The sequence below is a fragment of the Benincasa hispida genome, chromosome 3 (genome assembly GCF_027475165.1).
Source record: "Benincasa hispida cultivar pf3 chromosome 3, pf3_genome.v1.1, whole genome shotgun sequence".
Lineage (NCBI taxonomy): Eukaryota > Viridiplantae > Streptophyta > Magnoliopsida > Cucurbitales > Cucurbitaceae > Benincasa > Benincasa hispida.
This window is the reverse complement of record NC_143480.1, coordinates 26,157,593-26,185,122: the sequence shown is the minus strand read 5'-3', so window position 1 is coordinate 26,185,122 and position 27,530 is coordinate 26,157,593. Positions and strand designations below refer to the sequence as shown.

The window sequence follows — 27,530 nt, the reverse complement described above, 5'->3', positions numbered from 1 at the left end:
GAAATCTGGAGAGTTGTGAATTCACAAAATACATAGTGTAATGAGTTAATTATATAAAATACCACTAACTACTTGAATTAAACGAGTAGAATTCAAAAACTCTTACTTCCAACTCCTTGATAATTTTCCATTCGTGCACGACTATGAAAAGAGAAACTACACCTGTTTGCAAGTTAAGACGGCTAAAGAAAAGGTCTGTTATTTCCCTTTCTTGATTGCATTTTATCTCTCACAAACTAAATTAGCAACAAACATAACCATTCATTTATATGACTCGTGGAGTTGAACAACCAAAAAATGGAACAAATTCTTCATTCTAGAAACTTAGAATTTAATGAATGAACTGTTCATTTTGCTAATAACTTTGACGTTGTTACATACATGATGCATCTGGAAACTCTGTTGAAGTCAATTTTTAAGTTTGTAGAATTTGGTTCTAATTTTTTAATGATGTTTTCCAGTTCAAAAACACTCAAACAATTTTATTATTGTTGCGTAAACAACTGTAGGAAATTAATAGAAAGTACTAATTAATATTTTAGATTGTTTAATTTATTGCAAATATTTTGAAACAAATAGTCAAAATCAAACATTTGACCTGGAGACCTTGATTCTCTTCCATTTTAACGGTTAGTTTTATTTATTTACTTTTTTTACTATTTTTCATTATAAATACATGTCTCTGTCACATGTTGGTTTGCACTATATTGGTCTAAAACACAAAGTAGGCCATGTTCAGTAGAAAATTTAATTACTTTTATAATAAATAACACATTCATTTTTTAAAAAAATTAAAGGTATCATTATTTTAGCTTATATAGGAAGTAAATTGTATTATTAGAAAAAAGAATCATGTAACGATATTAAATTAAAATATTGATGACATTTGAAGGCTCTAATTTTGTAATTAATGAATTTGTTTGACCCAAAAGTAATGACCTTATCTAACTATGACTCTCTTCTAGTCTATATTCATATGTTTTGTTTAAAGAATTTAATTTTATATACAAATTGTATCAAATAAATGTGTTTTATTTTAATTTTATTTCATATTAATTAATCTAAATAGTTGAAAATTTTAGTGATTGGCCATCAATATTCTTAAGAGATATTTGACTCAGTTTTAATAACAAGTCTATTGCAGAAAAGCTTGTGTTTGTGTAGTCCATTCGTATGCATAAGAATAAGTTTTTTTTCAAAAAAAGAAAAAAAGAAAAAAAAAAAACCTAAATGGATTTGTTATTTATTGAAGTAATTAAAATTTCTGCTGAACATGGTTGCTTTGACCTAATATTCGAACTTTCTTTTCGTTTTTCATTTTTTTTTCTTGAGAGACCTAATATTCTAACTTAGTAATATTATAGGCGTTTAATCCATATTTTCTAGAAATAAAAATATTAAAAGTTTTTAACGAGTCTAATGGCTGTTTTAAATAAAAATTAAAAAATATGATGGGTCTGATTTATCTCTGTTCTATATAATGGTCACTTAAACTTTCTGCCAACTCCCACTCAATCCCAGTCTCAACTCAAATTTCCCGATACTAAATTTCCTCAGCTTATCCGTTTGTATCTAAATTCCATTTCCCACAAAACAAAAATTTCAGCAATTCAACTTGTTCCTGTTCTTCAATTGGGTTATTTCGATACTCGAATCTCCCATTACAATGGCCGGCCAGTGTTTCAGATACGGATCGATCATGGATTCGTGGTACCGTTCCTGTTTTTCCAGAGTGGGTCTTAAATCTGCCACCACAGATCTCGGCAACGGCACCGTCATGCACTGCTGGATTCCCAAAAACCCCAAACAAACGAAGCCCAATTTGGTTCTAATCCATGGCATGGGAGCAAACGCAATGTGGCAATGGAATCAATTCGCCCGCCCACTCATCGCCCATTTCAACATCTATGTCCCCGATTTGGTCTTCTTTGGTGAATCCTACACCACTCTCTCCGATCGTTCCGAGGCGTTTCAGGCTCGCTCCGTCATGGCGGTTTTGGATGCCCACGGTGTACGGACTACAAACGCCGTAGGGATAAGCTATGGTGGATTTGTGGCTTATAGCATGGCCGCACAGTTTCCTGATAGAATGGAGAAATTGGTGCTTTGTTGTACTGGGGTTTGCTTGGAAGATCAAGATATGGAAGATGGGATGTTCCAAGTGAAGTCTGTGGATGAAGCAGTGAGCGTTTTGCTTCCTCAATCGCCTGAGAAATTGAAGGAAATGATACAAATTGCGTTTTTTAAGCCTATTAGAATTGGACCCTCTTGCTTGGTTAATGACCTTATCGATGTAAGTAATGATTCACTTCATTTTCTTCCGTTTATTCGTCGTTTTTTTTTTTTTTTTTTTTTTTTTTGCCTTGACATGTTGAACGATGGAACGATGGAACGATGGGGACTATCATTTGTATCTTGTAAATGGGTTTCTATTAAATTTATGTCTTTCTTTGTTATCTGTTTGTGAGTTGTTGTGACAAGCAGTGATCTGAAACGAGTTTACACAACAGTGAGTAAACAGCTTAGTTTAAAATGTCATTTGATTTTACTGCAGGAATTGTGTACTGAGTACCGTGAACAAAAGAAGGAGCTGATTCAAGCATTACACAAGGAAAGGAAATTGTCTAATCTTCCCAAGATTACTCAGGTAATTTCTCTCATTATAGAAGGTTTCAGAGTTTTGATTTCCTTTTAAATTTTGTTCCCCTGTTCTGATGAGATGATTAACATTTGACACAGCCTACACTTATAATATGGGGAGAGAAAGACTTGGTATTCCCTATGGAATTGGCACACAGATTAAAAAGGTGAATCTAATGAACATAATTTGTTTACTTATATAAGATTCCTCATAGTTCTGTTATCATTATCTCTCTCTATACTGGAAATTTAGTTGGTCTTCCTTTCCACTTCTGTGGGTTTTGTGGATAATCTCTTGAATTTTGGTATTGATTTGTACAGGCACATAGGTGATAGTGCAGAACTAGTGGTTATAAAGAAAGCAGGGCATGCTTTAAATATAGAGAAGCCAAAGGAGATGAACAAGCTTATTCAGTGTTTCCTTGTTGATTCTATCCCTTCAACCAAGGCCAAAATTCACCACCAAAGTGACCTTAAATCTGAGTGAGAGTTAATACAGAAATTGAAAATGGATCTTCCCCGGAGTTTTCAATTTCTCTGCTGCTGCTGCTGCTGCTTTTATGTTTATAAAATTAGTGTGTATTTATTATCAACTTATAATTAATTTAATGTAATGAAGTTTTATCGTAGTGAAAATTTGAGTTGTGTCAAGATTCCTGGGAAACAACGACAGTACAACTGTTCACGTGTGTTGTTGACGGAAATATTAATACTTTTCAGGCGTTAAGTGGTCTTAAAGAAATGAAGAAATATTAGAAAGTATTTTGGATATGACGCTTTATTTGATTATCATTATCTTGTTTCTTAGAATTTTAAATAGAAATATTAAATGAAGAGGACTTTAGACTATTGCAAGCGTTGCCCCGACGCTAACTCGTAATCGTTCATAATTTATTTAACAGTGAGAGACTCCTGCATCGAGTCAATGAAAAAGAAAACACTATCATCAACAAAGGAGATGAGAAAAAATAAGATAATTTTTATTTAATTGAATACCAAAGATGATAGAGTTAATAACTTCTCTATCTAGACGTACTGAGAACCCCTTGGCACACAAAAGAAATAGGTACGGTGAGAGAGGATCTCCTTGCCGCAGCCCTCTGAAATCCAAAATCTCCCTCTAGGGATTCCATTGACACATCTCATGACAAGAGAAATCCAACCATGATTGAAACCAAAGACTTCATAACCTCCCTAAGATATCTCCATTCAAATTTGTCATACGCTTTTGCTAATGCCAGCTTTCAAGACAATCCAACCTTGTTTCTCTCTTCTCCTGGCTCTAATGGCATGAAAATACTCAAAGTCAAGTAGCATGGAACAAATCATCTTTCATTGCCAACAGAAATGTCAGTCATAATAGACTTCAGGAAATTAGCAATTGTTTGGTAATTAATCATGTAGAATCTAGAGGGTGGACTCTGTTCGGACTTGGTATGAGACAGACGAAGGAGGAAACACCGATCGTGTACACCATTGGGCAAGTGGGAGATGGTGGAGACCTATCGTATAGGTCGATGCCCAATCGTTTAGATAAATCTAAGTGACCGTCTAGCAAAAGCTATGGGATCGTTTAGCTCATTGTTTAGCTCGGTCTGTCGCCTACAGACACTACTTGATCATTTATTTTGGGCAAGCGATCGTCTAGTAAAACTATGCGATCGTTTAGTAAATATTGTGCGATCGTTTAGCTCCCCACTGCATGATCGTTTAGCTCGCCCTAGCCGTCATTTAGTAAATCCGTATTTACTTAACGACTACATGAGTTTCTTTTGCCCGAGAGAGAAAACTCAAAAAACTTTTTACGAAAACTTTTCAACAGTTTGTAAATCATTCTAAAATTAGGAAAACCATTTTTCTTTTAAACTCACAGTTACCATGAATCCAATAACCACCCATTCATTTGGTTATTAAAGAAAAATAATTAATTATCCAATAATTAATATTATTATAAATATAAATGATAACCAACTTATCATACTATATTTATAACCTATAGTTTTAATATTTCATCTCATGAAACATATAAATCATAGTTCTTTTTCTATTCCATGGTACTTAATGTAAATCTCATTTACATCAATCCTCCACTAGATGTATACATCATACCGATTATATCATATATAATCAAAATAACTCTTGTCAATTTGAATATTTCAAATCAACACCAAGAACTGATCCTTAATTGAATCCATTGAGCTACCAAGGGGACCTTATGAACCTGTAGCTCCAAGCTCCAACGGTACGTGAATAACTGATTAAACTCTTTAGTCACGGGATCCACCATCCATTAACTGCCAGGCACTCCACTAAAGACTGACAGCTGCACTCTCTTTACTACAGATATATTATGTGTCCATTTTAACCAATCAGTAGTGCGACAACCCTTCATAGATCGCTCGTAAGTACAGTTAGGCCAATAACTATTATGCCCCTATAGTTATATTTGTCTCCTTAAGTACCACTGATTCCTCTAATGAATATAAGTCATAGTCCTACTATGACTGAGTCTTCTCTTCTAAAGAGAAGTTGTGGCCACTATGTTCAAGCCCCAGAATCAGTCTTTAAGGGAGCAATCTCTCTACTTATTCCTGCTTCGGAAAATGAGTAAATTCCATCTTGTAGATTGAGTTTCCAGCTCCCAGATCAGACAAGTCCCCAAAAAGGTAGGCATGTTGAGTTGGCAATCTGGCCACTCTCACCCATACTAATCAGAATTGAGGTCGTGTCACCTATGGTCGTTTAGGTGAGATGCAAGTCTCTAGTATCAACGGCGTTATATACAGAATCTAGTCATCTTGTGGTCCAAATCTTATACAAACTCTTTGTATAGGACACCCCCGCTCGTACGTCTCCACATGAATGGTCAAGATCTACCAACACTTGTAAACCTCTACAAAGAGGGCCGTATCCGTAGTGTCACCAGGATCAGGTATCCCACCTTAATCTTTGTACTACAGACCTATTTAGGTTATCACTTAAGGCATGATTTACTTGTATATCACATATACATGCTTAAGTTCACATAAGATAACCAAGGAGCTTTGTTTATTGGATATAAGTAAATGCCAAAATTAAATAACAATTATTTTATTCATTAAACAATGTGTATCTTTACAAAACAACGAGACTCCGGGAGAATTAGGACACCAATCCCAACACACTGGCCCCAACAATTGTAAAGACACCTCACTTAGGCATGTGGAATGACTTAAGGGACACACGTACTCCACATAAAGGGAGCATTCTCACAAGACAACAACTCATTCTTGCAAGTTGCTTCCCAAGCACTTGGCTCTGCCAGCCATGATGTTCGTCCATACAGATTCTTGATACACAAATGCACTTGATCGATGCATTTCTCTCTAACCCTCAGTTCTTCTTCTTGTAACCAATAGCACTATCCCTCTGGTGGTAATGGTTTTTTCAAAGGCATCCTACCTAGTACACCTTTTGTGCTTCTTCTTACGGAATACCCAAACTCTTGGCAAATGAGCTTGGTTCTTACTTCCTGACGAGACAGGTTTCCCTCAATGGCGAAATCTTCCTTCAACCCACACATTGTCTTTGATACTGACTCACATCTGTCTTGCCAAACTAGCACTCTTGATGCAATTGTGAAGTCTTCAATTCACCCTTGGGTTTCTTTCTCTCTGTCTTATCCAACTCCACTAAAAAAGAGTGGCTCTGATACTAAATTTCATGGTCGTACTTCTCCTATCGTGCGGCACCATGATTCACCCATGATTATGATCAGCTTTAAGGAATGCTCAAGTTTCAATTCCACTTAGGCCATAAGGCCCAAGGGTAGTGAAGAGTTGACACCATGGCTCCCCCTATAGTACATTTTGAACATTTTCCTCTTTGCCACCTATACATATGAAATGTGACAAACGGTCACTCACCAACATAGACACCCATCTGAATTCCAATTGACATGAAATTCGACGTGTTTGCATATCTTATCAATTTCCTTTTTGCTTGAAGGGGAGTGATTGGTTTGGGTTTGTCTTTTGTTGTTTGTCTAATGTGTGTGTGTATATATATGTGCAAATTACATCTTAATTTTTTTTATAATATCGTAACTTTACAAATTATCATCTTTAAACTTTGAAATTTGATACAAAAAATACATCTTAAGAGTTTTTCCCATTGAAATATGACATTTACACGTCAATTATTGTGTACAAATTAGAAGGGTGTCCATATTTACAATTCCACATGTAAATTGACAAGATAATTGATGTATATATAACATACAGTACATCTTCTAAGGGATAAGAGGTTTTTTTTAGCACATTCACTCTTGAGGGTTTTTTAAAACAAAACTTAAAAGCTCAAAAATATAGTTAAAACGTACACAAAGTTAAAAATAAAAATATATGAAATGAATGAAGTGGAAGGGGAAAGACTCCACGATTAAAATAATGGTCCTAAAATTTCATGAAGTTTTATTTTAGTTTCTAAAGTTTTTGAGTTGGTTCTATTCTTATTCTTAATTTTTAAAATTATAGGTTAAAAAATATTTTTGGACACTAAACTTTCATAAAAATAACAATTTATTTTTTGAACTTTAGTTGATATTATTTAATCTCTGCACTTTCAAATTTTGTAATAATTTAACCTCTTAATAATTGATTTTAAGGATTAAATTATTATAAATTTAAAATTTCAAGAATTAAAACATTCTCGATTAAAGTTCAAAAACTAAATTTTTACTCCAATAAAAGTCTAAGGACAAAAATATTTTTTTAACTAAAAGATTAGCCCTGAGTTTAAGATTAATCATTTTGATCATCCTCTTAATTATGTTTTTTTAAAGCAAGTTTAAAACTTAATGGACTTAAAAATGAAATTGTAAATCAGGCATAATTTTGAGGAAAGAAAGAAAAAAGAAAGGAGGGGAAAAAAAAATCCGACCTGCCGGATTCGAACCAGCGACCTAAGGATTTCTGGCTAATGTGACCAACTACAGTCCTCCGCTCTACCAACTGAGCTAAGGTCGGATCGTTGTTATTCAAATAGCATTAATAATAAATTTCAAAATTTTGCAATGAAAAGATGCAAGAAAGTACGATTAAAATAACTAAATAAATAGAAACAGAGATGATTGTAGTTTTTAATTGAGTAAAGGTCAGCAACACTTCCATCACAAACGACGGTCACGTCCTGCTTAAAAAATAAAAGAGAGACAAAAAAAGGGCCGGCACAACACAACCACCACCACCACCAAAATAAATTAATAAATAATTGATTTTTTTTTTTTTTAATCTTCTTATTTTTTATCAATTTTATAGTGTTCAATTTTCTATCTTTGAAATATAGATGCTTAGAACTTCAATCTGAGATTGTTACTATAATTACACGCTAGAACTTTTAATATAATTAAGAACTCCTTACTTACATAATTCTTGCAATTAAAATCTTAAATATTGTAAATTTCACAAAACACCCAACTATTTGTACACAGACCATTTTTCTTACTTCTTGTTTTCTTAAATTATGATGGTAGTTCATGCTCAACATCAACATGAAAATAAATTTTTTTTTAGTACAATTATAGATAGGGAGATTCGAACCATAGACTTTATGTTACTAACACACTCGTATGTGAATTAAGTTATACTCACTTTGACATATATATATATATATATATATATATATATATAAAATGATCAATACTATAATTTCCAAATTTTATAGAGATAAATAAAGATTGAATTAAATCACAACAATTCAACTAATTAGACTTATAATTGAGGGATGATTTATTCATTTTGCAACATTTAAGATAAAGAGTATATACAAGACCACAAATGTTAAAAGAATTAATTTTAGACAACATATACGGAAATTAAGAGAATGGTTAGAAGATTCAATTGTTATAAAATTTCAAAATTATATTTAAGGGGAAAATATTTTTTTTAGTCCAAATTTTTTAGAATAGGTGTGTTTGGTCTCTGAAGTTTCAAATTAATCATTATTTGTCCAAGTAGATTATTTATATATTGATGTGGTTTACTGACTAAGTTGACGATTTGGATTTAAATTTTTTGAAAAGTAAAAAAAAAAAAAAAAAAAAACCAATTTGAGCCCTAAAACAACTAACAACGTGAACACAAAATCCAAAAAATCTTATTTTCTGTTTGCTTATCGCTCGTTCACTGGCACGAGTATCAGAGATGCATACGATCCACAATACGCTTGTTCTTTGTTCATTGCTTGTTCACTGACCACAAATGGTCTAAAATCAAATTCTCCATAGCCTATAAATTTCAATTTGTGAGTTTGAACTATCTAAATACATTTTAGAGACTAAAATTTTGGATTAATGGGTAGATTCTCGGGTGGATTAAATCTAATTCTAACCACTGAAACTCTTATATGGATTCGGATTGAGCGTGGTTTGTCTCGTGGGAAAGTTATTGCTGGTGTGTTCTGTGATTTGTTTCGTGAAGTTCGTCTCGTGAAATAATTTCACGAGATGAACTTCACAAGACAAAAGACAGAAATGACATGAAGTTGAGTTCATTCATTCTCGTGAAGTTCGTCTTATGAAGTAACTTCACAGACGAACTTCGCGAGACAAAAGAGTGAAGTTGAATTCGTTGAATTCATTGCTCGTGAAGTTTATCTTGTGAAGTAACTTCACAGACGAACTTCGCGAGACAAAAGAGTGAAGTTGAGTTCGTTGAGTTCATTTCTCGTGAACTTCACAAGACAAACTTCATGGGACAAAATACAGAAATGACGTGAAGTTGAGTTCATTTTTCGTGAGGTTCGTCTCGTGAAGTAACTTCAAGAGACAAAAGACAGAAATGACATGAAGTTGAGTTTATTTTTCGTGAAGCTCGAGTTAGACGAAGAAGATTCATTGGATTGTTATCGTAGTTTTAACGATATTTGAATGGTATACTTTGGATGTTAACAAAATGTACTGAAATTGAAATATATGTACAAGTCAAAATGTATTGAGCTGTCTTTGAAATTTTCTTCTTTTGCAATAAAAGAACAAACTTTAATTCAGACCATAACAAAATGGTCTTACTGCTATACAAAATCAAAGTTATTGTGCATATCAATTAAGTAAATTCTATCTTCTGCATTAGAGTGTTCAATATCAAAGGCTTTCTCATTTGGATCGTGTTCAACATACACATGCATCATCCTTTTGTCACTAACTAAAGAAACCATCTCCAAAATATCATCGTCCGTGAATATGGGTATCATTCCAGTTTGAAGAGTAAGTCCCGGTTTTACATATTAAAAAAATTTTGAGTTGTGTATCTCATTTTTATTCATTATTGACTTCAACTCAACAACATATCAGTTTCTAAATTCTTCATAATTATCTCTTTCCCCCTCATAATTATCTCTTTTCCCCCCCCACTGTACACTATTATAGGATGAAAAATAATTTTCATTGAAGTGAAATCTGATATCGAATAAATCATAGATCTGCAATAAAAAATTCCGAACATCAACATATGACTTTTCTTATTGGTTAGAAAAGTATTAGGAATCATTGTAGTTTTATCCTAAAATTTCAAGCACCAAATTTTAAACCAAACTGAAAACAAAAGTCACAACAAGGCCTTAAAATAATTGTGTATGTTATTTTCACTTATCTCTAATAGTAGGTTATTGAACACTGAACAAATGGAAGGGTAGTCGAAGCATCGGAAAAAAAAATGTAGATTGTGGTGATCAACATGCTTCGCCTAGACAATGAACAACGATAAATATTGATCTGCTTTTACTCGAAATTGGTCAAAATCAGCAGGCGTTCATCAGTCGTTGAAGTTTCAGCGTTGGATGAAGCTTCATTGATCCAATGAAGAATAGTTTTTTTCGCAAGGGTTGGTTTGAACAAGACGTTTCATTGTGTCTTAGAATCTCAATTAGGTCATAAAGTATGAGATTTTTTTTAGAAAGTACTTTTTAAATAAAAATTAAAAATAAATAATCCAATCATCAACTTAGTCAACAAGTCACGTCAACATTTAAATAATCTATTTTGACAGATTTGTTAATTTTAATGAAGAGAACTTTTTAAACCTATTATTGAAAACTTATGACTAAAATGAATAATTAGATCAAACACACTTATTTTAGAAAATTCGGGAACTAATAAGGTTTTTTTTTTTTTTTTTTTTTTTTTTTTTTTTGTCCTTTCGCAATTATTGTCCCTAAACTATTGCCCACTTTCTACTTTGATTTCTTAATTCTGAATTTTTATGCTAGGGCACGGAACATATGATGTTACGCCATTTGTTTTCTGACAACTAACATTATCGAATCTTTAATTTCTTTCTTAAGGAAATGAGTAATATTTATTTATGACCTAAGGGCTAAGAAGACGGAGAGCAGCTAATGAAGAAACTTTCTTTCTGCATCATGTTGTGCAACTGAAGACAGAACAACTCCTCGTAATGACAGTTCCAAGAAGATAACCCTAGGAGAGAGAACAAGGAATTATTGGGTGAAGTCACTACAACATGACTTACCATTTTGAAACATTTTTAGTATAAAAGAAAAATTGTGAAAGTATCTCGAATTTACACAAGTGGTTATGAAAGAAGAGGAAGATTTCCAAACCTACATTCAATTGTTACGAAAATGAGACCAATGTAATGGCCTCGTGACAACACATTCGCTGTTGTTTACATTTTTCAATGCACTGTACTGAGCGTAAGGGCAATGAAATGAACATTCCCCATTTGCAAAAACAATTGGTTGCGTGCAAAGCGTGAAAAATCTGGATCGTAATCCAACGGCAAATATAAACTAACCTCTGCAGTGTTTTTCTCTTCATGACTAATTAGCATAAGCTAACTACCTAGCATGAAAGAGTTCCTTAATCAACCTATTGAAATTACTATAGGATGAACCACCGATAGCAGTTGCTTTATCTGCTCTCTTTTTCCACTCAACAGCATTTTGCCGCAACTCCGTGCCTTTGCCTCCTTCCATAATTTCCTTCAGAATTGCTATAATGTCTATGCGTCTTACGTCGTTGTTCAATTCCATGCCAATCCCCCAATTGACGCAAGCATATCGAGTATTTGGTTGTTGATCTGCAAAGAATGGCCAGCAAATCAATGGCACACCCCCACATAAGGCTTCCAAAGTAGAATTCCAACCACAGTGAGTCAAAAAAGCCCCAACCGATGGGTGTGCCAGAACTTGCTCTTGCGGACACCAACTTGTTAGAAATCCCCGGTTCTTCGTCTCTTCTAAGAAATCTTCAGGTAAAATAGCGGAATCACCCAATACCATGTCAGGCCTCAGTACCCACAAAAATGACTGCTTACTCTCTGCCAGTCCCCATGCAAATTCTCGTAACTTTTGGTCTGTTATCGTGGTTATGCAGCCAAAACTTACATATACAACAGATTTGGGGGCCTGTGTATCGAGCCACTCCAGGCATTGCTGGTCTTCCTTCCACACACTCAACCTTAATGGCTTCAAATGGCTTTCAGTAGCTTCTCTGCTTAGCAAGGATAAGGGACCAATTGTGTATATTTGGGGAAACTTTGCTGAAATTGCTTCTAACACATCATGTTCAAGCTCGTCGAATGTGTTGAAGATGATAGCAGAAGATCTCATGCAGTTTCGGGCTTCCGACCCCATGAAATCAAACATTGTGTCATCTATGTTTGTAGTTCTGATGAAGCTTGGGAGGTCTCTCAGGCGGATGTTTTTCATTCCCGGGATCCAATCGACGGAAGTGTCAAGTGAACCATCACTCAAAAATGTTTCATCTGGTAAAAAATATGGTCATTATCAGGGATAAATAAGTTTAAAGCAGGATTTACAGATAAGATAATAGTTTTTTGTCCTGGTCAAATTCAAACGCAATACGTCCTTGGTTATATTATATCTAACATTTACCAAACAATAATCATCAACAAATTTTTAACTAGTTTAGTACCACTATATCAAATTATGGGAATGACAATACATGATAAAACTGTAAAAGCTCCAGGAAAGTTCATATACCTTTGAACGGCAAAATTCCTCTTCGAACAAGCTCATCAAAATGCAGATACCCCATGAAGCCACAAGCAGAAGCAGTCCAAAACTGAATCTCTGGAATCCCCAGCTCCTCAGCAGCTTTTATAGCAAAGCTCAAGACCCCATCAGCAATTATACAAGTCACTGAAGGCACCTCCACCGAAGAATTCAACCCAGCCACCAACTGTTTGAATGGGTTCAAAAGATTTCTCCTAGTTGAATCACAGAGCGTCGGAACATCTGGGGAGGCTTTACGTTCAGATGGAGGCAACCCGTCTGGTATGGTCCGGAATTGAAAATCGGACAAGCCTTTCACGAAATTAGGTCCATGGGACTGTTTTATGTGGTCGTGATAGAACTCGGGGATGACAAAGGTTATGTGGAAACCAGTTGAATGGAGAAGCTTGGCTAATTGCAGAAGAGGCAACGTGTGCCCTTGCTCTGGATATGGGATGCACACTGCATGAGGTTTATCGGCCACTGACTTGCTCATCTCGATCAACGAAGATGAAAAAATTCAAGAGCTCAATTTCGAAGAACTATGCTTCGTGTTATCATAGTATAATAATTCATCAGGCCATGTGTCAATTTGACGACAAGGATTGAATGGATTATACGAATAAGCAAAGTCTTCTTCCACCATTGTTTTCCCTAGAACATCGAATTAAATAATCCCATCTAGTCCATTCTTGTCTCTTCCACATACTCGAGACAATACGTGTGCCGCAAAAGGCATAGATAAACCAAAGTTAGGGTCCAGATACTTTTGTCCTTGTAGTGATGAATTATTTACCAACGTACCATAAGTCCTGATGATAATCATCTTGAGTTCAACTGAATTTTATCAATGCAACTATGATATATCGACTCAAGGCTGCATAAATCATATCAGCCAGATGGCATGCGGTTTTATCCTGCACCAAGACCCATGCGGTGGATACTTAAACGCCACGCTGGGAATGGACGGTATTTGGGCCATACGAGTCTAATTCTTCGGTTATGAGTCAATAAAATTTGCTGTTACGCTGGCCGAGGATTCCGGGAGAAACGTAGAGTATTATATCTAGTTTCCAGCCCTCTTCCATTAAATTCGCGGCTTCATCATTTGTTAATTCAGTTGAACAGCTTTCTGTTATTGATATACCACCAGGTCCACCACCAATCAAGCCCCATTCTCAGTCCTCTTTCTCACCAAAAAAAAAGAAAAGAAAATGATGGGAGAAAACAGGAACAGAAGGAAAGTGAAACCATGACAATCTGATATGGACTTGCTACTACTCCAGAACTTGATATGGCTTGTACAGTTAGCCACTAAAAACACCATGCATTCACTTGAGATCTTAAAGCAATAAAATTGGAAAAGTCAAATGCCTGATAAGTATATGCAAGAAGGAGAATTAGTTGGGCACCTGAGAAGGTTGACAAATCCAGCTCCTCTTGCATCAACCAAACTTGACCGTCGACCAACAGACAATGCCTAAACAACGGCATCTTATGATGCCTCTTCTGGCAGTGCATTCAAAATGTATACTTTCCTATTACGGAAGATGATTGGAAAAAATATATTTATTATTAAATCTTGCCATTCAAATATACATGTACACCTGTACGATGTGGAAATGCCAAAACAATATCAGCAGCAAAAAATTTCATGGAAGCTCTTGGTTTTCTAATCAATTCAGTGTTGTGACCAACTTTCTATCTTGTCGTGGCAACGTTTTGTAGTAGAGAGTCTAAGTCCTTCAATCTGCATTTATGGTGCCAAGGTAGAAATTAGAATTATGGCAAGTGATTAAATGGAGAAGAAAACGTGATAGAGAAACTTAGCTTACGTACCTTACGTCACTCAAGTCTGGATAGGTTGCTATCGCTTCTTTAAAATCCTAATTTCAATAAATTGAGATAGTGTCAGCCCATCAGGGATATACTTGGCTAAGATTTCAGACAAGGGAAAACAGAATGCATTCGATTCTATTAGGCGTCTGGGAACATAACACATAACCTTCGCAGCACATTCTTACCTGGTTAGCTGTGGAAGTTGTGTAGGTTATGACACACTGCATTCCAGCCTTTGTAGCAGCCTAAAAATGCAAACAAAGTTTTGAGATGATTTTTATATAGAAATTTTGGTTTTCATTCTTGAAGTTCTCAATTGATAACATAATAGCTAAAGGACAATTGATATACCTGCAAGCCAATGACACTGTCCTCAACCACTAGACAATCTTTTTCTGACACGCCCAGCTTCTGCAAGGATTAGGAATACGTTACAGTTAAAATAACAATGCATTCCCGCTACATGTGAAGAGAAGTTTTGGAAGTCATTAACTACGTATTAGTTACTTTTGAAGCTGTTATATAAATGGATGGATCAGGCTTCTTTTCCTTCACATCATCACCTACAAATAAACAAAACAATCTAAAAATCAATTGACTAGCAGGACCAACTGAACAGAAACAAATGGATATCATCGTTGATTTTTAAGGCAAACCTATCGGCTATAAAACAGGACAAAGGAAACCGTTTGTAATTCACTCACTGCATGGATGGACATTCAATTATCCTACAGCAAAGGCTCTAATATATTCTTTCAAGCTTATCACCCTCACCCACATGCTTTCAGTTTTGTCCTTGCTTTTTATTAGGCATACTTCATGTAATGGACAAGAATAGTGCACGGTAGTCATACATACCATGAGAAAGTATTACACGAGAAAAGCAGTAAGCTTACCAGCAAGGAAGCAATCAAGATTTTGAAACCGATCCTAAAATCAGAGAAGCACATTAAATAATTACCTCGATAAGGACAATTTGATTCTGAATATATTAAACAAAGTCTGAAGGCTTACAATTCCAATAAGATTTTCAAGGCAAAGAATAACTGAACTTTTGGTAGCTGCAGAGCATACAGCAAGTTTCCTGCCCTACAAAACATTATAATATTTTACCTTAAATATTCATATGCAGAAGAAAATTAAGTAATGAGTCAATGACACACGTACAGATTAAATGAGATGACGCAAAGAAATATTATAAAATAGGTTAATGATGAAATGAACAGAGAAATGCGCCAACTCATTGGCACATGTTTTAGGGATTGAACCACCATAGATGATATTAAGCAAAAAAACAGTAGTAGGTAATTGTAAGATGATATCTTCCCAAATGAGATAAGATAATTCAAATTTTGGAACTTCATACAAAGAAAAAGCATGAGATTGCTAACTTCAATTACTTACGGCAGACTTTGCCTCATCCATCAATCTTAGTACTCCAGGCCTGGGATTCACCTGGTAGAGTGAAAGCAATCTGTGTTACAAGCCATTCAAGAACCGCAATTTGTAAAAGTTGCATAAATGATATCAATGAAGCCTAATTATTTGCTTACAGTTCCAGATTTGATTATTTCTTTGTATCTTTCCGTTTTCCAATCCTACAAGATCAAAGAAAGGGCATCATAAAATCTCAGAGAATCAAAGCACAAAGTGTGTCACGAACTTGCTTAAGGATCACAGCCTTCGAAGCAATATATCAGTTTAAACAGATAAGCCTATGCCAATACTAATATTTTCCTTGGAATGCACAAGTACGCTTGAACATTACATATGTACCATACTAATCTAGCATAAAAAGAATCAGATACTAAGATAGCCCATTATATTAAACTAACACAAAATAAGGATGCGCGCATAGCCTAGTGGCCAAAGGATAATTACATCAGCATCACTTCAAGATAACAACAGTATCAATGTAAGTAAGGAAATAATGAATATGCCTGAAGAATATCAATCAACTTTGCTCTGTCCTCATCATCTTCCGGAGCCTTCTCGAAGATCGTTGAAGATGGCCATCCATTCTCCTTGAAGTACCTAACGGATGCCAAAACACAAACCACCAATAAGCCGCCGTGAACAAACACAAAACATATTACTAACAATAACAGTAGAAATGATAAAACGAGAACAATACCATCGCATTTTAGGTTTACCGCCACCAATGCGGTTCTGGAGCTCGTCGTAGAACTCGATGCTCCAATTAAGAGGCTCTGACGTCGAATTCGGACAACGAACGTCAAAATGTGCAAACGCATCGTTATATGCTTGGCGGTGCAAGTGCTCGGACTCAAGGATCACCCCATCGCAGTCGAATATTAGAGCTTGTAAAGCAGCTGAGACTGAAAGGGGGAAACGTTTATGAGTGGTGGATTTTCTGGAGGTCCGGAAGCGGATAGCTGCGGGAGGAAGAGATCGACGGAGAGGAGGGGAAACCAGATCGGAAGAAGAGGGCATTAGATTGGGACGAACGAGCATTGTAGTGATGCTCGCCATTGCTCTGAGACAGACTCTGAGTTTCTGTGGCGCGGAATGCTCCCGGCAACTTAACGGATTTTGCAACCGTTATAGACCTCAACAATGAATCTGTTCCTCTTCTACTCTTATCACTTGGTCACAAGTTCACTATGAAGGGATTATTGGTGAGCGATGAGCCCTCTCTCTCACAATGCTCTGAGCTTTTAGGTGGATATGATAATAATTTTAGTTATGGGTTTCATTATTTTTTTTCTTAATTTACGTCGTTATTTTGATCGATATTTCACATTTGTATAAATTTGACATCGATGTTAGAGGTGAATTGATATTTTCAAAAAATCGTACAAAACACACAAAATAATCATCAAAATACTACTAGCATAAATAATAGACGTATTACCTTGTTTGAAAATCATAAGTTGTTTATTTATTAATTTTAATTGAATATTTAATTTTTATAATTTTTTTAGAAATATCAATCGAAATCGATATTTCCATCAAAATTTTTGTAAAATTAAGACCTTGATATTTCTGTTGACATCAACATTTTAAACTTTGCTCACAATATAAAGTGGGTGATTTTTTCTATCTTTAATATATGAAAAATCGAGATTTAGATTACGAGATTGGTATTACAAGCTTACATCTATGTTGATGTTAGCAAGTGGAAGATGTTTAACTTTGGATTTGGTAGAAGATGATAAATGGTGTTATAGTTATAGTAACACTCTCATGTGGGTATCATGTCAAAGGCATACCCTATACACCTGTGATTGGGCACGCATATCAAACATTTGAGAAGATAGCAATCTAACCTCATTTTTTCATTGCACTCTAATCCATTTGACAAATTGTTCTAAGCATGTTAAATTATCCTTTAAATTACAATTTTAATTAAGATTTTTTTACAAAAATACTTAGACTTATATTGTACCTATTTTTGTACAACTCATCTAGTTTACTCATTAAGATTTGACATGTGACAAACAATTTTGCTTGTAAAAAAAGAATAATTATCTTTCTACTATATAATATAATAAATGAGGGTCGGATGGGAGGTTGTACGTAATCATTGTCTTTTTCATTTAACAGTGATAGTTGAGGATTGAACTATCGAATTTTTTTTTTCCGTAGTTGGTGTAATGTGCTCAAGTTCCCATATTTATTTACTATTTAAATCCTTAAAATTTTCATATATGTTTCTTCAATGATTTTATTTATTTATAGTCTTTAACATCATCAATAAAATGTTAATTTGAGTCAAAATAATTTAACTCAACGATAATTAACATGTTCTTCATATCTAGAAGTTGTAGGTTTGATCCTCACTTCCTCCATTGTTATACTAAAAAGACAAATAAATAAATAAATAACATATTGATATGACTTAGACCTAACTCATCAAAGCATATATTCTTCATCAAAAGTTCGTTGATAAATTTTGAATGGTTTTTTAATATATATAAAATTTGAATGATTGAAATTGACTACTTTTATTCCCAATATTTTCTTAGTCACTTTTATTGTATTAGGGTACGGTATTCTTTTTCTTTTTCTTTTTCTTTTTCTTTTTTTCAGTACAAAGGGTACAACATTTGAAAATAAATTTTCATATATAGAAAAATATTGAATTATTACGGAAATAGTAGAAAAAAGAAATATCGATAAACACTGATAGACTTTTATCAGCGTCTATTAGTAATATACTTGTATTAGTTTCTATCACTATAGTATCAATGATAGGCTTCTATCAGTTTCTATCATTAATAGTATCAATGATAGACTTTTATCAGTTTCTATCATTCATAGACACTGATAGATTTCTATCAGTGATGAACTTTTATTAGTTTCTATAACTAATAGTATCAATGATAAACTTCTATCAGTTTCTATCTCTGATAGATACGATAGACTTCAATCAGCGTCTATCTATGATAGACATTGATAACAATGTCTATAACAACTATCTAAAAGCAACAAAACTTAAATCTAGCATCCATCTTCATGGGTAAATTAATTTTAATACTAAAAACTTAATGGGTGTTCAAGAACCAAACAAAATTAATCCAAAATGCCCAAAATCTTGTGTAAACCTCTAAACTCAGGTTATTATCGATGTTATTAGGGATCTCTAAGCAAAAGGGCTCTCTCTCAACTCAGGTTATTAGGGATCGAGCAAAATGACTCTCTCTTAACTCAAGTTATTAGGGATTGAGCAAAAAGGCTCTCTCATATGTTCAAGCAGAGGGGTAAAGGTGCTTTATAGGATAATAGTGAGCTCACTTCAGGGTTTTCATATATGATATGATTTCATGTTTTCAATTTTATCTCCCATCCCTGAAAATGATTATGTAAATATTTTATGAAGAACCACGTCTATATTATTTATGTTGAAGCATGTTTTGTTTTAGATAGTCACTCACTAGACATTTTAATCTCATTCTTTTAAATGTTTTCTCTTCCCAAGTAGCGGTCAATGTGCTAAAGTTGAGTAGATCTGTCAATCAGTCACTATAAAAAATCTCCAGTAATTTGAAGTTTAGGTGGTCCACTTGTCATGTTTTAAACCCTAATTATATTTGTTCATGTCTTGAGATTTTTTGGTAGAATTTTGGATTCAAAGGTTTTGTGTGTAAATGTTTGTTAACTGAATGACTGTAATATAATGGATGTGAATTTTATGTACGGTAGCACCTGTTTAGTTAAGTGAAAGATGAGATGATATATGTAATTATTATAAGCTTCTTAACTGTTATCAGGTCAACAGGTGCTAAGGATAGAGGTTCATTAGTACAAGTTAGACAGTAATTGTCATAAGAGGGTTGTCAACTATTGTCTTCACATCCCTTCTCAGGTTAAGAGGGTAATTTGGGAAGAGTTGTGACATCTTACCCCTAACGACAAAAAATTCGACGAACTCTAGTGTTGGCAGCGATAAGACAGCGACAACGAGGATTTGGTTACACGAATCTAAGAGTTAAAGGAAGAGAGAGAGTGAATCGGGTAGAGAGAGAAAAATCAACTCACCGACAACAACGTACAACCAGATCGACGATGTAGACCCAAATGGTAGTGAATTGACGGTTGGGCATGAGTGTGGTAGCTGCTGGACGTTAGAGTGCGTGGGATAAAGAGAGAGTTTGCGGACTGAAAAAGAAGAATAAAGTGTATGGATTAGAGAGAGATACTGAAATCGAACCAAAGACAGAAAAGGAGAAGAAGGAAGACGATAAGGGAGAAGACAGAGAAGGGAAAGATGATTAAATTTTGCTATTTTGGGTAAATAGACTCCCTTATTTTTATTTTTATTTTTATTTATTTTTTGAAAATCCCCTATATTTGAATGTCTAGTAAATGAGATTTATATATAATTAATAATATTTTTTAGGAATAAATAATTTGATTGCTTTAAAATATAAACCACCCATGAAAACAAGGTTGAGGAAAGTACATTTCTTTTCGGGCAAAATACAATAATTCTTTAAAAAATCCATTAGTGAAATTAATATTTTGAATCAATGAATCTCTCCTCAAAATGAGGGAAGAGACTTTATTTATAGAGAAAGATTACATGTTCGTTCAAAACTAACAAACTAACTATAGTTAAAGTCAAAACTAACAAACTAATTATAGCTAATTAAAGAAGTAAGCTTTCTAGTTACATCAAATCCACCCCCCTCAAGATTGGACTCGTCCACGAGTCAATTAGGATGCTAAATAGAAGCTATCCGGAGCAAAATAAAACTTCAAGTCAGCCACGTTGAATACTGGATTAATGTGCAAATTTGTTGGTAATTCAATGCGATATGCATTAGTGCCATATTTCTCTAATACTTGAAATGGTCTAAGTTGTCTGTCTTTCAATTTATTGTACATACCAGTAGGAAATCGAGTTGTGCATAGGTGGATCATTACTAGGTCTCCTACCTCAAAATTAACTTCTCTTTTAGACTTGTCTCTAGCTTCTTTGTAAGACAAGGTAGTTTTCTCCAAATGATCATGCACTTCTTGATGAAGCTTTTGAATTCTTTCAGCCATACTTTCAGCCTCAATGCTAACATCCACACAGAAGGCAAGTTAGCAAGGTCAAAAGTTAGTTTTGGAGTTCTGATGTATACAACTTCAAAAGGGCATCTTCCTGTTGATCTATTCTTCATATTATTAAAGGAAAACTCTACTTGGGCAAGGGAGAAATCCCATTGTTTCGGTTTTGAGTTACTTAGACAACGTATAAGATTTCCCAATTTTCTATTGGTAACTTCTGTCTGCCCATCAGTTTGAGGGTGTGAGGTAGTGCTAAATTTCAATGTTGTATCAAACTTCTTCCATAGTGTAGGCCAAAAATGGCTAAGGAATTTGACATCCCTATCAGATACAATGGACTTGGACACTCTATGAAGTTGAACAATCTCTTTAAAGGCTATATAAACTACATCATTTATCTTTTTGCAAGCAAGAAAATGAGTCATTTTACTGAAACAATCCACTATCACCATTACTGCATCATACCTCCGTTGGGTTTTTAGAAGACCAAGTACAAAGTCAGTTGATAAGTCTTCCCAAATGGTTGTGGGAATAGGTAATGGTGAATATAGACCCGCATTAGTGCTTGTGCTTTTTCTTTTTGACAAATAGAACATCTCTTAACAAAGTTATATGTGTCCTTCCAAATTTGTGGCCAAACCGAGCAGTCACTAGTTCAAAAGTTTTATTTTGACCAAAATGTCCAATCAATTCTCCCGAGTGTGCTTCTTTTAGAAGAGCTTCTCGAAGGGAAATATGTGGAAAACACAATTGCTCTCCCTTGAATAAGAAACCATCCACTATTTGAAAATCATTAGTCTTTATAAAGTGTGTGCAATTATACCATATCTCAGCAAAATCAACATATTCTTTATATAAGCATGGGAGATGAGAGAAAACAGTTACTTCAGTGGCTAAGATAGTAAGGAGATAATTCTTTCGACTTAGAGCATCAACTACTTTATTCTCCTTACTTGTTTGGTGTTTGATCACAAAGTTAAACCTTTGAATGAAGGAAATCCACCGTGCGTGCATACGACTGATATTCTTTTGAGATTGTAGGTACTTCAACGAAAAGTGATCCGTCAACAAGTGAAAATATTGAGAAAGAAGATAGTGCTCCCATAGTTTCAAAGCTCTAACAAGGGCATACACTTCTTGTTCATAAGTACTCCAGTTCTGCCTTGAATTACTGAGTTTTTTACTAAAGAACTCAATAGGGTGCCCTTGCTGTGATAATACACCTCCAATGCCCACTCCACAGGCATCCACATCTACTTCAAATGGTAAAGAGAAGTCTGGTAGCTTAAGAACCAGGCTGGAACTCAACTTTCCTTTGATACATTCAAAGCTATTGGTTAACATCCCGAATTTAAGAAAAATTTAAGTTAATTATCTAAAATTATTGAGTTTAAATTTCCCTTTCATTTGGAAAATTGGGATTAAATTGAAATAATTGAAAAACTTTTATTGATTAAATTGAATTTAATTGATTAGATATTCGAAATATTGAATCTTGTTTCCCTTTGATTTTGGATTTTAGGGCCAACTTAAAAAAAAAAAAAAAAAAAAGAGATAATTAATTTCATGTGGTTTAATTGATTTAAATATTTGGAAGGATTTAATTTGAATCAAATTGATGGATCTTATGCCCTTTAATTTTGGTTTTTGAAGCCTAAATTAAGATAAATTGAAAAATTAATTGATTTCTAAATTTAATAGAATCTTTGAAGATTTTGGAGATATTTTGATAAAATATTTTATTTATTTTTTCAAATTTTGAAAAAAATAAAAGAATTGAGATTTTTTTTTAAATCAAATGAGAGTGAAAAGAGGTCAAAAATTGGGGAGAAAGCAATTCATTTTTTCAGCAACCTCCACAAAATTATCGATTTCCAGAGTTTGAACCGTTGGATCCGCTCAAATTTGGTCTGTTCGAGACATATAGAATTTCATTTTGAACGGTTGGATCGTTGTTTGAAGCTCTTGTTTGTTCGTAATCGCTGCTGAATAAAATCTGTAAAACTAAAAATTCTCTTTCTCTCTCACTATCGCAAACCCTCCTCATACAAGACCCTCACTACTAGTCGTGAGCCTAAACAATTTATGCCATCCGACAGTAACACCCGCTGCCTATCTATGGTAGCCACGAGCTGACGTGCCACCAGCCGCCACTGCCCGATCTTTGTCGGAATCTTGAGAAAAATCTTGGATTCAAGATTTGGAAGTTTTGAGGAATTAACCATCAAGCTAGAGACCATTTTTCGTTTTGCAAAAAATTGGTAAAGATCGGTAAGTTTTGGGTAAGTTGTTGGTTGGTTATTCTTTTGGATTGAGAGTAATAGTGAAAAAATTAAGTTATTGATTTTGGATTTAATTCTTGATCAGATTGGCTAATTGAATCAAGTTTTGGAATTTGTCTTGGACCAAGCCACAACTTTGGGTTGATTCAAATTTTCCAAAGGTTTTAAGGAATTATTTGTGTGGACTTTTGTGACCAAGTTAAGGTAAGTGGTACTATTACCAGTGCCTTTGTGCCAGGCGACCTAGTCTAGAATTATAAAGTTAACTGATGGACTCTTGAAACATGATTTTGTCATTATGTTTTACTTATTGCATGACTGTTATAAGTATTATGAGCATGTTTGAATTTATAATCAGTACTGATATTATGTATGTAATGCATGAATAGACCAGTAGAGCGGTTTATTGTCTCGCCTTGACGCATGTTTTATTTTAGAAGACCTACGGGTCTAGTTTCATGTTTGACGGTGTACCTATGGGCCGCTAGACATGCGTGAACTGACAGGTTTACGTTCATGTTATTATCATGTTTGACGGTATGCCTACGGGCCGCTAGACATGCATGGGCCGACAGGTTTACGTTCATGTTATTATCATGTTTGACGGTGTGCCTACGGGTCGCTAGACATATGTGAGCCGACAGTTTACGTTCATGTTACTTTTATTTTCATGTTTCATGTTTTGACGGCGAGCCTACGGGCCGCTAGACATGCATGAACCGACAGGTTTACGTTCATGTTATTATCATGTTTGATGGTGTGCCTACGGGCTGCTAGAAATGCATGAGTCGATGGGTTAATGTTCATGTTATTATCGTGTTTGACAGTGTGCCTACGGGCCGCTAGACATGCATATCAAGGCAAGACAGTACGTCTTTTGGTTTTCCTTTCATCATCAAAAACCAATGTAGCTGTATGAGCCACGGGCTATCTTTCTTTGCTCGTGGATGCATAGCCTGATCCCGGTAATGGGATCACTTACTGAGTATTTTATACTCAACCTTTCTTAATTTATGTTTTTCAGGTAATGATAGGAACGGACCGGCTGGTGACAAAAGGGACCTGTGATTGTGTCATATAGAACATGTAAATCGCTTCCGCTCAGTTTACGTTTTCAAGCTACTTAAAAGTTTTGATTTGAAACTCAATGTTGGTCAAAATTTTATTTGTTTAAGTTATTTTTTTTCTTTATTATTTTAGGGGCCCCAAATAAAGGTTTTATTTATTTGTTATTTATTTTAGAAAACTGTATTTATTATTTTAATGAAATTTATTTTCCTCAATGGTCGAAATATTTTGAATGTAAATGTGTAGTTATGAGTAACGACCCTTATTAGAGTACTCAAAAAAGTCGAGTCATTACATATTGTGTTGTTTCTCTCCCCAATGGAAATTACCTTTCTTTAGACAATTAGTAATAGATGCTACGATAGAGCTGAAATCTTTGATAAATTTTATGTAAAATGAAGCCAAACCAAGGAAGGCTTGAATGTCTTTTACCGAGTATGGAGTTGGCCATTGGGTAATATCTTCAATCTTCTTTGGATCAACTTTAATTTGATGGTGACCAATTAAGAAGCCAAGAAATGTAATTTCCTTTACTAGAAAAAGACATTTCTTATGCTTGATATAGAGCTTGTCGGTTGTTAATGCTTGAAAAAGGCTTCGAAGGTGCTGTAAATGCTCCTCAATGTTCCTGCCATACACCAAAATATCATCAAAATACATTACGATAAATTTGTTAAGGCAAGAATGGAGTACTTGATTCATGAGTCTCATAAAAGTGCTTGGAGCATTGATAGCCCAAAGGGCATGACTAGCCATTCGAACAATCCTTTATTGGTCTTAAAAGCCATCTTCCATTCATCACCCGGTCGTATTCTTATTTGGTGATATCCACTCTTCAAATCTACCCTAGAAAAGATCAATGCTCCTCCAAGTTGGTGAAGTAGATCACTTATACGAGGGATTGGAAAACGGTATTTCACGGTGATTCGATTAATGGCTCTACTGTCTATACACATTCTCTAGCTTCCATCTTTCTTTGGAGTTAGTAGGGCCGGGACCGCACACGGGCTTAAACTTGGTTGAATGTGCCCTTTGTTGAGTAACTCCTCGTTGTGTTGGTGAAGGATTCCGTATTCCTTAGGACTCATTCTATAGTGAGGCAAGTTTGGTAGTGTAGCTCCTGGGATTAGGTCAACGTGGTGTTGAATATTTCTCAATGGGGGCAGCCCCTCGAGTTCTCCTTTAAGGAGGGGGAATTCATCGAACAATTCTTGTATCACCGTAGGGTTCCCATTCTCTTGTATTTCCTCGAACTTATCAACAACAACAAGTCCTAATATATCTTCTTCTCTTTCTTTAATCAAAGTTTTCCACTAATTGTTATAAACAAGTGGTTGCTGTCTTCCTTTTTCACCTTTACGCCTTTATCATTCTTCTTGTTTAGTGAAAGTAAGACCACTTTCTTGCCCATCTAATTAAACTTGTATGTATTCTCTCTCCCCTTGTGTAAGGTTCGAGTATCATATTGTCATGGTCTCCCTAATAATATGTGACATACATCCATTTCCAATACATCGCATACTATTTGGTCCTTGTAGCTATTACCAATTGAAAGAGGAATAGTGCAAATTTCACTTACTTGTGCCTCGCCACCTTTCTTTACCCATGTTATCTTGTATGGGTTTGGATGAGTCTCCACCTTGAGATTTAGAGCCGTCACTAGCTTTTTGGAGACAAAATTCTCGCTACTTCCACTGTCTATGATGACATTGCATACCTTATTGTTGATTGTACACCTTGTTTTGAAAAGACAATGCCTTTGGGGTTGAAATCCTTTTTAGGAGTGCTTAACATTCTTTGAAGAACACAAGAAAGTCTATCACCATCATCTGGTTCAATGAACTCGCCTTCCTCATTTTCTTCTTCACTGTTTTCAGCCATCATTTCTTTTTCCTCTTCTATGTAAGCTACTATTTTTCGTTAGGGGCTTGCATTAGATAGATGACCAACTTGGCCACATAGAAAACATTTGCCCAAAGAAGGCCTATTGTAGGGATTTTGAGCTCTCTTCTTGAATGTGGTCCCAGTCTTCTTCTCTTCACTTCCTTCTTGATTTTCTTTATCTTTGTCTTTGGTCAATACTGGTGAATTTGGAGGATTTGGTGCTTTACTTGTAGCACTAACCCTTTTGCTTGTGGAGGCTTCCCAATCGGACATTCTTGATGAATTCTTGATTCGGATTTCGTTCATCTCCTCCACAGTTTCAACAAAAGAGATAGCTTTAGTAAAAGAGTGGAAAGGTTATAGTTTTACCTTTTCTTTGATATCCATGCATAGACCTCCAATAAACCTTACAATCAAATGTTGCACACCCTCCATAAGGCTTGTTCTTGCTCCTAGTTGATGGAATTCTTCAATGTAATCAGCCACTGATCGTCCTCTTTGTCTACAATTTTGATATGACTATACAAGGTTTGTTCGTAATTAGGAGGTAGGAAGTGTTCCTTCATTAACCTTTTCATCTTCTCCCACAAATGAATCGGTCTTCTGCCAATTCTTCTCCGATTGATCTCAAGTTGGTCCCACCAAGCCGAGGCGCCAGCTTTTAACTTTAGTACCACGAGATGCACTTTTTTGTGCTCGGGAGTGTTCATGTATGTGAAAAAAGTTTCTGTGTTCTTGATCCAATCAAGAAATGCTTCAATGTCTCGCTTCCCATTGTAACTTGGCAAACCAATTTTCATCTTGAAATCATTGTCCTCACGTCTCTCGCCCCTTCCTTTTCTTGGCACAAAGAATTCTTGATCATATTCACTAGATGAATCCCAATCTTGGTTTTCTTGATACATTTCTTGGCCAATTGGTTGTCTTCTTAGATTTTCATGGTGCTGCCTTTGAATTGTTGAATGTCTTTCTTGAAATATTTCTTGCCCATCCGCCGCCTCTTCTTCCTCTTCCTCCCCATTCTTGATCAACTGGTTGAATATTCTCTCGATTTTGATGTGCGATTGCAAGCATTTCAACTATTATAGGAAGGGTTTTCATGTTTTCTTGAAGGTTTGTTAAGGTGCCATGAATTCCCTTCAATGAGTTCTCAACGGACAACAAGCGTCGGGTTGAGGTTCTTAGAGAGAGGGTGGGAGTATCTTCCACCTCTTGTTCTTGCCCGTGTACATCTCCTTTGATTGGTTGATGGGCTCTCCTTCCCGCAATCGTTTCCCAAATCTT

At 35.0% G+C, this 27,530-nt stretch overlaps 3 protein-coding genes and 1 non-coding gene across 4 annotated transcripts; 1 reads left to right on the top strand and 3 right to left on the bottom strand.

The window, feature by feature from the left end:
- Window positions 1–1,273: 1,273 nt before the first annotated feature.
- On the top strand, window positions 1,274–3,411 carry LOC120073849 (uncharacterized). Its single transcript, XM_039026730.2, has 4 exons — window positions 1,274–2,293; window positions 2,555–2,647; window positions 2,740–2,807; window positions 2,962–3,411. Exons 1-4 carry the CDS (start codon window positions 1,667–1,669, stop codon window positions 3,125–3,127), a joined length of 954 nt encoding a protein of 317 aa, XP_038882658.1. The 5' UTR covers window positions 1,274–1,666; the 3' UTR covers window positions 3,128–3,411.
- Window positions 3,412–7,554: 4,143 nt separating this feature from the next.
- TRNAY-GUA (transfer RNA tyrosine (anticodon GUA)) lies at window positions 7,555–7,646 on the bottom strand. Its single transcript is given in 2 exon segments — window positions 7,555–7,590; window positions 7,610–7,646. It is a non-coding gene; the product is annotated as a tRNA-Tyr (tRNA).
- A 3,564-nt stretch (window positions 7,647–11,210) lies between these two features.
- On the bottom strand, window positions 11,211–14,064 carry LOC120073198 (linamarin synthase 2-like). The gene is made up of 2 exons (XM_039025880.2): window positions 12,643–14,064; window positions 11,211–12,404 (listed from the first exon to the last, which is right to left on the bottom strand). The coding sequence occupies exons 1-2, from the start codon at window positions 13,148–13,150 to the stop codon at window positions 11,476–11,478; spliced, it is 1,437 nt and encodes a 478-aa protein (XP_038881808.1). The 5' UTR covers window positions 13,151–14,064; the 3' UTR covers window positions 11,211–11,475.
- A 144-nt stretch (window positions 14,065–14,208) lies between these two features.
- LOC120073199 (Haloacid dehalogenase-like hydrolase (HAD) superfamily protein) lies at window positions 14,209–17,211 on the bottom strand. The gene is made up of 11 exons (XM_039025882.2): window positions 16,628–17,211; window positions 16,434–16,527; window positions 16,047–16,091; window positions 15,898–15,948; window positions 15,508–15,582; window positions 15,390–15,423; window positions 15,001–15,056; window positions 14,845–14,904; window positions 14,679–14,738; window positions 14,494–14,540; window positions 14,209–14,404 (listed from the first exon to the last, which is right to left on the bottom strand). The coding sequence occupies exons 1-11, from the start codon at window positions 16,984–16,986 to the stop codon at window positions 14,356–14,358; spliced, it is 930 nt and encodes a 309-aa protein (XP_038881810.2). The 5' UTR covers window positions 16,987–17,211; the 3' UTR covers window positions 14,209–14,355.
- Window positions 17,212–27,530: the final 10,319 nt, after the last annotated feature.